General features: G+C 40.2%; 1 protein-coding gene across 1 annotated transcript in view; it reads right to left on the reverse strand.

Moving 5' to 3' along the window:
- The window catches only part of LOC139475934 (mannosyl-oligosaccharide 1,2-alpha-mannosidase IA-like), a 30,354-nt gene that overhangs the window by 10,077 nt on the left and 4,297 nt on the right, over nt 1–15,980 (reverse strand). The window contains exons 2-5 of the mRNA XM_071259147.1: nt 15,607–15,822; nt 12,680–12,760; nt 994–1,088; nt 344–467 (exon numbers count right to left, since the gene is read on the reverse strand). Of these exons, the coding sequence (XP_071115248.1) occupies nt 344–467; nt 994–1,088; nt 12,680–12,760; nt 15,607–15,822 (516 nt within the window). The remainder of the gene's footprint in view (nt 1–343; nt 468–993; nt 1,089–12,679; nt 12,761–15,606; nt 15,823–15,980) is intronic.

A 15,980-nucleotide genomic window follows, 5' to 3' on the forward strand; every position in this document is an offset into this window, starting at 1 on the left:
TCAAACAACAGGCTGTCACTGTCTACTGCAAGTGAGTGAGTGAGTAAGTCTAGTTTAATGCTGCTTTGAACAGTCTTCTTGTTCTATCATAGAGTGTCAGCTGTGTGTGGGAGAAGTGATGCAGGTCTCAAGATGTTTACCACTCCTGTGAAGCCATTAACACGGGTATGGTGCTGACAAACCTAAAACATAATACCGGGATACAAACCCACGACCATTACACCTAAGACAACCGTGCCCACTGTGCCACTTGGCTCCCCCCTTGGTCTAGTGCTGAGGCATCGGTGTCCAGGGACTCCTAACTGTTTAGTTTCCAACACTGAAACTGAAAATGTCAGCTCACCTTCTTAAGGTATGTATCATCCCCCGTAATGGCCGACAGGTAGGCGAACTCCAGATGCAGAGATCCAAACTCAGCCAGGATAGAGCAGCCACCAGACGCCCAACCCCAGTTCCGACTACTGCCACTGTAAGCAGTCACAACAAAAATCACTGAAAAATCACATTAATTCCGGACTAAATTCATCTCACCCCTTCAATATATAATTAATAATATCACATATTTCATGGTGAAACAATAATTCATACACATCTTCACCTAGAAGTTCTCATATAACTTATAAAACCAGTTAAAACAATAAGTTTTATTTATTTTGACCTTCTGAGTAAATAAAAAGATGAGCAAAATGGGAGTTTAAAATTGCATTCAATATTGTTGTACTACTAAAGCGATGTCAATACACACAATGCTGGTTTTAGAGTGCTATTCCACTGAATTACCATGCCACAGTTTAACATGAATACCCCACTCAGACTACATTCTGAGCCAACCAGTCCTTGTTTTTCCCCTTAAATGCCAAGCACCAGGCAGGGTAACAACAAGTAACATGTTTTAACATCTTTCGGTGTGAAGCAGCCGGGATCAAACCACTGACCTTCAGCAACTAGACCTCGGAGGTAGTTTAAACAAAAAGTCCTAGTAAGTGCACTAACGTCTTGATGTTGACCATGGACTGTGGGATGCCCGTCGGGGTGTTGAAGGCTGGGAGCAGCTTATCTGCAATATCCTTCGCCTTGTTCTTGAACATCTGAAAACATAAACATCTCATGACTGCAGGCGTGTACGAAGTACAGCAAGCAAACAGCATCAAGTGAAGGTTTTAAACCGCCGACCTTATAAGGTTGGGGGTATACATGGTATATAGTTATACCCGTTCCGTCCGTCCGAAAACTTTGTCCGCGCGATTTCTCTTAAACTATTCAGTGAATTCATCTTAGTACATATAATCTGTGTCATATGGAGGGGTGCAGTCAAAAGAAAGAAATTGTTTTTATTAATTTTCCATTTTTTTATGATTTTATCAAAACTCAACCTTATCCATCATTTAATTTGAAACTACTGACACACTAGGCGGGTCGGGGGTATTAGTGAGCCACGCTGACTTTTGCCGTATCACACCTTTCTGTACATCATCAAGTCTAGTCAAACCAGCGGTTGATAGAATGAGCAATGATCAATGCCTTGGGTAACGGTCAATGACTCAGAGTAATAATCAATGCCTCAGAATAATGTTCAATACCTCGGTTAAAGATCAGTGCCTAAGGGTAACGATCAATGCCACTGAATAACAATCAATGCCACTGAGTAACGATCAATGCCACTGAGTAACAATCAATGCCACTGAGTAACGATCAATGCCACTGAGTAACGATCAATGCCACTGGGTAACCATCAATGCCACTTGGAAACAATCAATGCCACTGGGTAACAATCAATGCCACTGGGTAACGATCAATGCCACTGAGTAACAATCAATGCCACTGAGTAACAATCAATGCCACTGGGTAACAATCAATGCCACTGGGTAACAATCAATGCCACTGAGTAACAATCAATGCCACTGGGTAACAATCAATGCCACTGAGTAACGATCAATGCCACTGAGTAACAATCAATGCCACTGGGTAACGATCAATGCCACTTGGAAACAATCAATGCCACTGGGTAACAATCAATGCCACTGGGTAACGATCAATGCCACTGAGTAACGATCAATGCCACTGAGTAACAATCAATGCCACTGGGTAACGATCAATGCCACTTGGAAACAATCAATGCCACTGGGTAACGATCAATGCCACTGGGTAACGATCAATGCCACTGAGTAACAATCAATGCCACTGAGTAACAATCAATGCCACTGGGTAACAATCAATGCCACTGGGTAACAATCAATGCCACTGAGTAACAATCAAAGCCACTGGGTAACAATCAATGCCACTGGGTAACAATCAATGCCACTGAGTAACGATCAATGCCACTGAGTAACAATCAATGCCACTGAATAACAATCAATGCCACTGGGTAACAATCAATGCCACTGAGTAACGATCAATGCCACTGAGTAACGATCAATGCCTCAGGGTAACAATCACTGCCACTGGGTAACGATCAATGCCACTGAGTAACAATCAATGCCACTGAATAACAATCAATGCCACTGAGTAACGATCAATGCCACTGGGTAACAATCAATGCCACTGGGTAACAATCAATGCCTCAGGGTAACAATCACTGCCACTGGGTAACGATCAATGCCACTGGGTAACGATCAATGCCACTGGGTAACAATCAATGCCACTGCGTAACAATCAATGCCACTGAGTAACGATCAATGCCACTGAGTAACAATCAATGCCACTGAGTAACAATCAATGCCACTTGGAAACAATCAATGCCACTGGGTAACAATCAATGCCACTGGGTAACAATCAATGCCACTGGGTAACGATCAATGCCACTGAGTAACAATCAATGCCACTGAATAACAATCAATGCCACTGAGTAACGATCAATGCCACTGGGTAACAATCAATGCCTCAGGGTAACAATCACTGCCACTGGGTAACGATCAATGCCGCTGCGTAACAATCAATGCCACTGAGTAACAATCAATGCCACTGAGTAACAATCAATGCCACTTGGAAACAATCAATGCCACTGGGTAACAATCAATGCCACTGGGTAACGATCAATGCCACTGAGTAACAATCAATGCCACTGAATAACAATCAATGCCACTGAGTAACGATCAATGCCACTGGGTAACAATCAATGCCACTGGGTAACAATCAATGCCTCAGGGTAACAATCACTGCCACTGGGTAACGATCAATGCCACTGGGTAACAATCAATGCCACTGAGTAACAATCAATGCCACTGAGTAACAATCAATGCCACTGAGTAACAATCAATGCCACTGAGTAACAATCAATGCCACTTGGAAACAATCAATGCCACTGAGTAACAATCAATGCCACTGAGTAACAATCAATGCCACTGAGTAACGATCAATGCCACTGGGTAACAATCACTGCCACTGAGTAACAATCAATGCCACTTGGAAACAATCAATGCCACTTGGAAACAATCAATGCCACTGAGTAACAATCAATGCCACTGAGTAACAATCAATGCCACTGAGTAACGATCAATGCCACTGGGTAACAATCACTGCCACTGAGTAACAATCAATGCCACTTGGAAACAATCAATGCCACTTGGAAACAATCAATGCCACTGAGTAACAATCAATGCCACTGAGTAACAATCAATGCCACTGAGTAACAATCAATGCCACTGAGTAACAATCAATGCCACTGGGTAACAATCACTGCCACTGGGTAACAATCAATGCCACTGGGTAACAATCAATGCCTCAGGGTAACAATCACTGCCACTGGGTAACGATCAATGCCACTGAGTAACAATCAATGCCACTGAATAACAATCAATGCCACTGAGTAACGATCAATGCCACTGGGTAACAATCAATGCCACTGGGTAACAATCAATGCCTCAGGGTAACAATCACTGCCACTGGGTAACGATCAATGCCACTGGGTAACGATCAATGCCACTGGGTAACAATCAATGCCACTGCGTAACAATCAATGCCACTGAATAACGATCAATGCCACTGAGTAACAATCAATGCCACTGAGTAACAATCAATGCCACTTGGAAACAATCAATGCCACTGGGTAACAATCAATGCCACTGGGTAACGATCAATGCCACTGGGTAACAATCAATGCCACTGAGTAACGATCAATGCCACTGGGTAACGATCAATGCCACTGAGTAACAATCAATGAGACTGGGTAACGATCAATGCCACTGGGTAACGATCAATGCCACTGAGTAACAATCAATGAGACTGAGTAACGATCAATGCCACTGGGTAACGATCAATGCCACTGAGTAACAATCAATGCCACTGAGTAACAATCAATGCCACTGAGTAACAATCAATGCCACTGGGTAACAATCAATGCCACTGAGTAACGATCAATGCCACTGAGTAACGATCAATGCCACTGGGTAACGATCAATGCCACTGGGTAACGATCAATGCCACTGAGTAACGATCAATGCCACTGAGTAACAATCAATGCCACTTGGAAACAATCAATGCCACTGGGTAACAATCAATGCCACTGGGTAACAATCAATGCCACTTGGAAACAATCAATGCCACTGAGTAACAATCAATGCCACTTGGAAACAATCAATGCCACTGGGTAACGATCAATGCCTCAGGGTAACAATCACTGCCACAGGGTAATAAACACTGCCGCAGGGTGTATCAATGACGATTGGTAACAATCGATGACTCAGGTACTATCAATGCCTCAGGTAACGATCAATGCCACTGGGTAACGATCAATGCCTCAGGGTAACGATCAATGCCTCAGGGTAACGATCAATGTCACTTGGTAACGATCAATGCCTCAGGGTAACGATCAATGCCTCAGGGTAACGATCAATGCCTCAGGTAACGATCAATGCCACTGGGTAACGATCAATGCCTCAGGGTAATGGTAATTGCCTCAGGGTAACGATCTATGCCCCAGGGTAACGATCAATGCCACTTGGTAACAGTCAATGTCTCAGGGTAGCTAGGTGGTATCAATGCCAGAAATCAATACCTTCAATTTATTGTAAAAAGCGATCATGTTGATGGAGCTACTATCATAACCGGTCCCGCTGGTATGTGCAGCCAGTTCTGACATACATCTGTAGACAGGGGTCAAAGTTGAGGCATTTGCACCTCCATCACAGAAAACTTCAGTCTTAGCTAAGATTGCGATATTAAATCAAAGCCGTCAAACAATTGCATTAAGGTTGGTTTATGCAAGTGGAATATGACTTTGATATGATTCTTGTAAAGTATATAGTTAGCACTTAATACTGATTAACCTGTGCAAGTTGGCCAAATCAAACACAACCTATGGTATTTTTGGAGGCTCACTGGTAAATCAAGGCAAGTTAACAACTCTAGTCATTATTATGATTATGGCACCGCACAAACATAAAACCTCAGTCCTACAACAGACCCCATGTAGAGGTCATCTTGCTATTATTCATAATTAACACTGTTCAATAAACTACACACTGTAGTCAAGTCCCAAGGCAGCAGGTAGGGAGCAGATCAACGGTTCATATCGGATACTAAAGTGTTGACACAATGATACTTGGTCTGCTGTCCCAGCTGACTGCCTGTGTCCACTCGCACACCCACGGCTCAGTCCGCACTAGGGCTGGCCAAAAGATTCATAATAGGAATTATCATTGATGGGAAGAAATATTAACGATTATCAATATGAAATTGTTGTCATCGATAATAACTTACAAAAACTATTGTAGTGAAATAAAGATTTGTTTTTGTCTATCATGTCAAATGCCGAAAACGGAAACCGTTTGTTATCTTAAATGTCCACAAAGTAATCCATAAATAAATGTGCCACACTCACCCGTGGTGTCAAATATGTTGTCTTTCAAACCTTTTCTTGCGTTCTCAAATATTAAGCGATAATTAATCGATATTTAGTTAACGATTATTGATCTCTGTAGTGTATGTATCGACAGCCAGCCCAAGTCCTCACCTATTCACACGATTCAAGAGGGAATGCTCACAACTTCCATTGTTTGAAAGAGTAAAGTACATGCTGTGATACTGAAATAAAGTTTCCTAACATAAACGTAACGTATAAAAACAATCCACGGAAAATTCTCATCCTTGCATATTATCTGGTTTCCATGGCAACTGCCTGGGTAGCAGTTTTTTTAGGCAGTTGTGTTCTGATTCCCCTTTTCCTCCCAATGAAAACCATAGTATTGCATACAAAGTAACACCAACACGATGCAAGGATGTTTTTAAGTACTGGCTCTATCTGTCACAGATCCCATCTCCTCTTAACTATCACACTGATTCAGTGTCCAGAGCAATGATGAAAATTTAAACTGTTACACTGTACACACCCTGATTACACTTTGTCCAAGTGGAGGGACAACACACTGATGCATCGGTGGATCCCATTTTTTACTTCTCAATACAAGTCACAGTCACACACTAAGTAAAATGTATTGATTCTAACCAACATGTTAAAGTTAAATGTTTCCTTGAAAATAGTGTTACACCAAACACTAATTACTAGTGAAAATGAGTAGTAAATATTATCATCCTTTGCACCATACCTGACACTGCCAACTGTTAATCATTAGTGGTCCAGGTATGAAAAAGATGGCTTACGCACCACAGATAAGTGCACATGCAAGTATCACGATACATATCAGATCGTGAGCAAGGTATCGTGATACATATCTGATCACACAGTGAGTATACTGTCCCAGCCCTATTTTGTCAGCAGGTAAACTTGCATCTTACCTATCATTCAACATGCCAACCCCAAACCCCAGAAAAAAGTTTTTATCTGTTTATCCAACATCAGACTTTTGAGCTGCCCCCTAAACAGCTGGCAGAGAGACGTTGCTGACCTGTGACACACTTCATTACGTATGCATCTGGTGACTTTCACCCACACACCACCATCAGCACCACGGGGAACGTCAACGTAATGTCACTTGAAATTGATAGCTGGCATATAGAATAGCAGGGACCAAAATATCAAGATACATATTCCACATACAAATATGAGCAAACATGGAACTCATGTCGCTAGATTCTGTGACCTTGGCCACGATTACAAGTGTTCTAGCCTAGTAATTTTCTGTTGTGTCTAGTGAGTGTAGTCCATAAAATAACACTAAACACTACTGAAAATTATGCATAGAGCCATGTTCGGGCGAGTACTCTGTAGGTGAGATGAAATTGGGTTTAACGTTGCGTCCAAGATTATTGCACTTATATAGCGACGTGCATGCTCTATGTCAGCTGTAAGGCCATTATTTACTGTTAACATCACAACAAACGGTAGAATGATGTTAGGACTCAACCACATGTTCCAGAAACTACTGGAATAAATGTTTTATCCACTGGACGAATAACGTATATATATACATATACATCCAGTGAATAATTTTAAACCCCAACAAGACAGTCGGCAATGACCCGTAAGTGTTGCCTGCCCATCTTCAAAGTTACCAGCCCGCATTCAGACATAATAAACATGATAAATATTGAAATATCGTGAACAAAACATAAGAGAAAAATTGCGTCTTGATTCAGTTGAAATAATACAAACAATTACTTGGGAATCTGTGAGGAGTTAAGATAAAGCTGAATATGTACGTTGGCTTAAAATTATCTGCCAAATAGTCGGGCAGGTGGAGAAAAATTTCATGCAGCCCAACAGAAAAGTTACCAGCCACGGGCCGGCGGGGAGGCAGTTATTCCGGACACGGTATACATCATGATACATGTCAGTGTAGAGTAATAATGATCTTTCTCAGGACCATAACAGTTTTATTTTCCATAGAACAGTTCAACACTGCTTGTAAAATGGGTCCTATCCCTTGACATGCACATCCTCACACAAAGCAGTGCTTGACATGAAGAGGCCCTTAGGCTTTCTACTAAGGAATGCCGCAAACCTACATTATTTATTCATATACAAGATCCTACACAAATCACACTGAAACAAACTATTCTATTCAACATCAGTTTGTAATATTCCCAGGAACTTGATTCTAAACATGTTTCAGTTTTAAATACACATCAGCCCTGAACACTTCAGAGGATTTCCCTGGAGAAGAATGACAGATACATACATTAACCTCATGCTCTAGGTTAAAAGTAGGGGAAACTGATGCAATGGTAATGTATTGCAGATAAGAAAAAACTATTGATTTTGTCTATGTGAGTGTGAAAGTCTAACATCCCCCATGGAAGATGTGGCACCACAATCAATACTGAACCCTGACTGGAACCTGGAACTGGGCCTCTAGCATACACACATGTAGAGTGAGTGCGTGAGTGAGTAAGTGAGTGAGTGAGTGAGTGAGTGAGTGAGTGAGTGAGTGAGTGAGTGAGTGAGTGAGTGAGTGGGTGGGTGGGTGGGTGGGTGGGTGGGTGGGTGGGTGAGGTGAGGTGAGGTGAGTGAGTGAGTGAGTGAAACCATATCACAGTGGGAGGCAATGTTAAATTATCCAGGAAATGACGAAATCACTGAAATACAGCTCTTTATATACTCACTGCCAAAAGAAACTCAATTACCATACATGGTTAATTACTTTATATATGCAGACTTACTCATATTCAGGAGATATGTGATTGGTTAGATGCACAAACGAAGAAACTGGTATGTTGTGTGAACCAACACTCATGAACGCATCACGTGACGTCACAGATCCATGACTCGAGCTGCATCATTTGTCTCGTGCAGGATCAGTGTGTAAAGTTTGGAAATCACATGCAGTATAATGTGATGAGAATTATGACTGATTGTTAGTTTTGTCATTAATTGGTACACATCTCTTCTTAACGTACATACTTCTCTGTGTTTTTCCACGGTTTGCGTTTCTTATCGTGATAAGCATATATTGTTATCTCAAATACTTTAACAAAGAAAACCACAAAAAACAAAACATTTTTACATGAAGGTATGGTTACATTTACAGCGGTAAAAACTAACCTTTTTGGCCCACTAGTCCTTATGATGAAAACATATAGTAAATTCCTTAAAAATGACAACATTCTACTGGTCCTTATGATACCTTAACTATTGGGAAGTTTGGCAAGGACTGCAGGACTAGTGCCAATTTCTAACCCTGATTTACAGTGCGTCCTCAAACACCACATTCTGTCTCGCATACAGGTGGCGCTATGCTACTTCTGCTATTACGGGAGGTAACTGTATTAGTTCCTGTTCTATTATAGCGTATCGTGTAGAGGTGTAACGATACGGGAGGGTCGCGCTACGATACATATCGCGATACAGGGGCCGCAAAACGTTACGTATCACGATACAGTGTTTACTGGTACAAGCTAAGCCAAGTTGATATCTTTCTGCTATCTAAAAGATGTGACAAGTACAGTTGAAGAAGATATAAGGTGTTTATTTACTGTTATAGCAAATTGTCAGCAATACAGTATGTTTTACTGAAACAACAAACTGGCTTTGAAATTGTTAAACGTATTTCATGTTTAAAAGTACCGTATTTTCTTGAGTATAGTGCGCACCCATGTATAATGCGCACTCCATCTAGCAGGTTCAATATTTTGGAAAAAAAGAAATTTGAATATCATGCGCAGAAAAAAATTACACCGTACCCTTTCAGCGAAGTCCGGCAAACGAACGGGTGATGAGAAACTTCGTCAGTACAAATTCGAAATTTGAGATAAAAAATCACCAGGCATGTTGATTTACCATTTAAATTGTATTTTTTGTTCAGCTAGGCATTGTTTTATATCCAGGGATTAAGATTACCTTGTGTATTTTCTCGTAAACTAAGCCGGACACAGCAATCAGCTGTACACACGTTTTCTTGGAATCTACCGGTGATTCGGTCAAGACACACCCAATGATCAGTGATGATATAACTTTACAGGATTTTAATGCAAGGATTGGCAAAAGTTGTATCTGAAACTATTTTTTTATCAGGAATAATATATTCCAATATCTTGTTAATTTAGATGCAGCTTTTACTAAACATATTTAAAATAATAATAACCCTAAGCGAAGCAGCTGATCGCTATTGCGGGGCATTATTTTTCACATGGAACCAGTCTGACCAGTCACCGTCAAGGCTCCCATGCACGTGATTGCGTGATCGCGAGAATTACGTGTTGACATAGAATCGTTCAACAAAAACAAATATGACTTTTAACGAATCAAAGTATGGCATTTATGATATATGTATCCATTCTCTGTCAACGAAAGTTCGTTTCAAGGCGTCAATAGCGGTAATCTGACCGTGGTTGCTGTTAATAACGTTGAGTTGTGCGATCTTGAATAAAATTAATGAAATAAGTCCAGATATACAAAGAACACTTTTTATAGCCAGAGAGTGTAACTACATGAATAAGTTGCGAACTTCAGTATTGATTTGTTGACATGGTATTTCCGGTGTTACGTGCACGGTAATGTCTTTCCATGGGGGAAAAACATCAAAACTCATTAAGTAAAACTGTGTTATGAAAATATCGTATGTATCACGATACATGCTTTCCAAATCGATGCATCGTATCGTGGGCTGTGCATCTGGATACAATACTGTATCGCCGTATCGTTACACCACTAGTATCGTGATCTCACAAATTGATGATTCAAGTATCGTGTGTACCTAGATATCGATATCGTAGAAATAAGTGAATTGTTACAACCCTGAGGTCGTATATCATAATCTTGGAAACAATTATAAATAACTAGGTTTATAACATGAAAACAAAGTAAAGTGAATTAATGATTGTCAATAATTTTTGTTATAATTCTGATAGAGTAAGGTTATATCATTGACGTCATATCGCTTGGTCTTAGTATCTGCAGAAGACAAATAAAACAGGTTTACTTTTAAATCTTTAAAAAACACAACTAAATCATGATTGGTTGGTTGTTTGGTTGTTTAACGCCGCACTCAGCAATGTTCCAGCTATATGACGGCGGTCTGTAAATAATAGAGTCTGGGCCAGACAATCCACTGATTAATATCATGAGCATCGATCCATACAATATGGTTAGATGTAAACATAGATTATCTAATCATGTTACAACAAGAATGTTTAAAAGTTAGAAATATTTCTTTCAACTTTTGTTTTATTGTAGGATTGATATTATGTACGTGTGAATTACAAGTTAAATGTCTTGGCATTATTCCAGAGCAAAATTCAACTAAAATCTTGAAAATAATGAAAACTTAGTGTACTGATTAATATTCTGCATTTCTGTGATAAGAGACATTTGGGGGAAATATTTCTGCAATAGCAGAATTAGTCTGGGGAGCAATATATTTGTGACTACTGGATGCACATTTCTGTGTTGTGAAAAACCCCGAGTACTAATTCATGTGTCATGTTGCAGTGATTATCAACATGATCAATATACTCATTGTTATAATAGTTTCAGGGCAAGCAATGTGTGCATCGTGACATGTTCCAATGGCAGCATTAGACATTGGCACTAGTCCTGTAGTCCTTGTCAAACTGCCCAATAGTAAAGGTTCCTAAGGACTACCGGTAGTAGAAATGTGGATCAATGCTCATGATATCAATCACTGGAATGTCTGGTCCAGACTCGATTATTTACAGACCACTGCAATATAGCTGAAATTTTGCTGTGTGCAATAAATCAGTGAATAAATCAGTAAGGAATGTTATTGTAAACAACATGAAGCTATGTTTATTGGCTTACATGGTTAAAACTGGAATCCAGTCTACCCAAATGCATCAAGATAATACACAGCTCCACGTAACTTTTCTGATCAATTGAGTTTTTACTCGATTGTTTCTGTTCTAATTGGGTTATTGTATTTTTCATTGGGTAACCAATAGTGTTTCACTCATCTATTCATCACTCTATTGGGTTTTTCCTAAAATGAGTAAGCATTGTGAGATTAAAAAAAATATGAAATAATGTTTAAGATGTATATGACGGTTTAAAACGTAGGCTTGACTCGGAAAGAAAAGTAGCTCATAATTGTGTTTTGGAAATTAGCTTCGTTGAACGCATGCTCAAAAAGCTTCTTGGGTATTTACACGCACTGTTTTCAAATAACTGAGTTTTTCATTTAATGCATGCGTTTCTGTATGCAACTTAATTGAAAATAATTGGGTTTTGAATAATTTTGGGTGGTATTTTACGTAAATACGCAGCTTATCTGTAGCTCTGCACAAGGGTTGTACTGTAGAATGTGTTGCAATATCCTGGTATACAAGCTACATTGCACATGTGACGGTGTTCCATCGTGGCCCTAAACTAAGATGTTGTGTATCCAAATATGAGATGTAACAGAAATAGAATTGAGTGAGTGAGTTGGGTTTAACGCCGCTTTTAACAGTATTCCAGTTATATCATGGCGTGTCAGTTTAATGTGGGAGGAATGCCTGAAGCGATGCAGGACATTTACCACTTTGGTGAAACCCACGAGCACGGGTATGATGCTGACAAACCTAAAAACAAAATCGTGGTGAACCGAGATTCGAACCCACAATCATAGGTTTCTGGCGTGCCCAAGGGACGCAACTCTGCACAGCGAATCGTGGCTCCTTAGGCGACTGGGTCACCCGTGTACCCTAACAGAAATAGAACTTTTCATTAGGTAAGCAACACAATGGTAAACAACATAGCTAGGACAATGTTACCATGGCTACAGTCTGCACCAGAAAAGTGTTTTTTCAGGATAGCAATATTAGAACAGAAACAGAAACACTATCTTACCGTGTCCCCAGACAGAGCATAGGAAGCCAGCAGTCCACCAACAAACCGGATGTTGGTCTCGAACACAGATAATTCAGTTGACTGCAAAAAGAAAGAATACATATAAATAGATGTATAGAAACGCAGAAAGAAATGATTCAAAACTACATTATTTCATGTATGAGCATTGGCCACTGGCTAATCTACTATGCAGTCCAGCCATAGCACAGCAACCTTAAAATAATCAAGTCCAGAATAGACGAACCAGTGAATGAATGCATGAGCATCGATCCCTAGCTTCGGGTTGGGATCACACGTTATGAATTAACATGATTAAGCCATAGAGTCTGATCACTCCATCGTAAATACACTTTTTAGTCGGATCAAACGAAAAAACACGAAGGAGCTATTCTAACCCAGAATTTGGTTTTTAACAGTGATGTTTAGAGTTTTAGCCCACATAGCGTGTATTGGGGGGCTTGAATATGGGTTTTCATCATCGGGTGCAAACGCTTTAAAAGTGGAGTAAACACTTTAACAGCTGGGCCACCCGTGTCCCCTTCCCCCAGAATCCTGTTGGAGTGGCCTGATTAACATGTTTAAGGAAACTGAAGCTGGGCTTCCATGTCACTCCAAGAGTGAGTGAGTGAGTGAGTGAGTGAGTGAGTGAGTGAGGTTGACACAGTGTGTCAGCTTAATGCGGTAGGAAAGCCCAAGTGATGGAGGCTTTTGAGATGTACCACTTTAGTGATACCTACGGGAGCAGGAATAGTACAGACAAACCTTGCAAATTGGGGTGAACCTGGCTTCAAACCCACAATCATAGGTTTCTTACTTGCCCATGGGATGCAACTCTGCACAGCAAATTGCGACTGGGACACCTGCCCCCCTCCACTTAAAACTTAAGAAGGGTGGACATATGCTATCTGAGTGGCGTGTTTAACATGTCTAAAACTAAAAATATTTCATCAACATGATCAATACTTTTCCAAAATCAATAAGTGTTGTTACAATTTTCATGAATGGTGATTGTCACCATAATACTTCTGATATTTCGACATGCACCATAACCAGTTTTATTCATGCTGAGGATCCAGATTGAAGTCTGCTGAGTTACCATGGTAACAAATAGGACAATGTTAACAAGGCCAAACTACATCAATCTCTTTCATGAGTGGACATGCACGGTCTACAGGGTAATTACAGGAAACACACACACTTAGGATGATAGGAAATACATGAAACACATGGAGCCAGTGCACGATTATAACACTTCTGCAGCAATATCCAGTCAACACCAGCGTTCAAATATGTCCCTTCCCATCGGTTCGTGGCAGGTAGACCTTGTGTCTGGCCCTAGTTTCAAAGTTGTATGGGTCCTTATGGCCAGCAGTAAATTAACGTGTCAATATATTTGTGACAATTCGCTGCAGTTTCTTTATATATGATGGCATGGACACCGTTCCACAAAGCGATCTTAGCGCTACGACTATCGTAAGCCAGTGTTAAAGTATGGGAGTTACGACCATCTTAGCGCTAAGATTGCTTTGTAGAACGGGGCCCTGGAGAGTTCAGTCGGGACGTACAGCTTCTCAAGTCTGTGGGTCCTGATAGCAGCCTGGGATTTCTTTGAATACCAACATTGGTCAACACCAGACATGGATAGAAAATGAAGGAGTTCCGGGGGTAGGAAGGCTGTGCTGCTTGAATGGTTGTCTGGAGACTCCCCATACAGTGTTTGACCTTGACTTACAAAACTGGGGGACCAAGGGACCCAAATAATTAATGGTAACATATTTTATCAGTGCCATAGTGATTTCAACCAATACTAACTACAATCTTATACAATAATATTGAACCCTGGACTTTAATGTCATTTTCAACACTGCCAAGCAATGCCATACATGGAATATGTATAATACACAGCATATTCTAATATTACAGGGAATATGTATAATACAACACAGGATATTATAATATAACATGGAATGTGTATGATACTACACAGAATATCATAATACTACATGGAATATGTATAATACACAGCATATTCTAATATTACATAGACTATGTGTGAGTGAGTGAGTTAATATTTAACGTCACATCTGCAAAATTTCAGCCATATCATGACGAGAAGTTAGACATTAAAAAGACATATATTTTAAAACTTTATAAACACCTGTCATCGAAGGACAGTACGATAACTAGCATATCACAGATTATATGTATAATACTACACAGTATATTATAATACTACACAGAATATGTATTATATGATATGGAATATGTATAATACTACATCACATGGAATATGTATAATACACAGAATATCATAAGACTGTATGGAATATGTATATATCCCACCTGGACATATAAATGCTACAGCACTGTACATCCCCAGTGTACACCAGCTGCAGCCCCCCCCCCCCCCCCCCCACCCCCACCCCCTCCCAGCACACCAGGTGTTACCACAGTCAATACTGTACTGGATTTATCATATAACTTTTAAGTGTTTCATACAAGGAACAGGCATTGAAAGTTACTTCTTTGTAAATAACTTCATTGATATACAACCCCTTCGGGACAATAGAAATAGCCTTCACACACAGTACTTCAGTAGGGAATCAAACACTTAGTATGACAGAATCAAACACAGTACTGCTAATTTGAGTATATTTGCCTGTTGACATATTCACACTGTGTGAGACCAACTGTTGTTTGAGTACTTAATCCTTATTGCTTTAGCTTGGTTTTTATTGCCTAGTGTCAATAAATCCATAAACTATCAGTGCACCTTAATACAACCAGTCTGTCTATTTATTTATTTTACGAACTCATGGGTGTTTATTCATATCCGCTTTTAATCCGTTTTGAGAATTATGAGAGCCGTGACATGCTTTAACCACCAGTCTCCCCAACTTCCCCTGAAGACACAGATCAACACTTACCCCATCAAAGTGGAAACTTGTAGCAATCCAGTCTCGGGCCTTCTTGAACTCCTCATTCATGCCCATCAAATACAGGGTATCGATGGCATCAACAATTGTGGCTCCCAGAGACAGGGTTCCAAAGATACTAGCGGTGTGACCTCGTTTTGAGATGGGTCGAAGTTCATTTGCCCCCCAAGCATGTTTCTCATAGTTTGACCAGGCATGTTTCATCATCTGCAATATATCAACCAATACATCAACCAATACATCGACCAATACATCAACCAATACATCAACCAATACATCAACCAATACATCAACAGACAACATAAACAACATGAAAAACATGCACTTAGGGATGTCATCGTATATCGCAAAAATGATACATTGAT

This window comes from Haliotis cracherodii, unplaced genomic scaffold (assembly GCF_022045235.1).
Source record: "Haliotis cracherodii isolate W230 unplaced genomic scaffold, xgHalCrac1.p SCAF_3, whole genome shotgun sequence".
Classification (NCBI taxonomy): Eukaryota; Metazoa; Mollusca; class Gastropoda; order Lepetellida; family Haliotidae; genus Haliotis; species Haliotis cracherodii.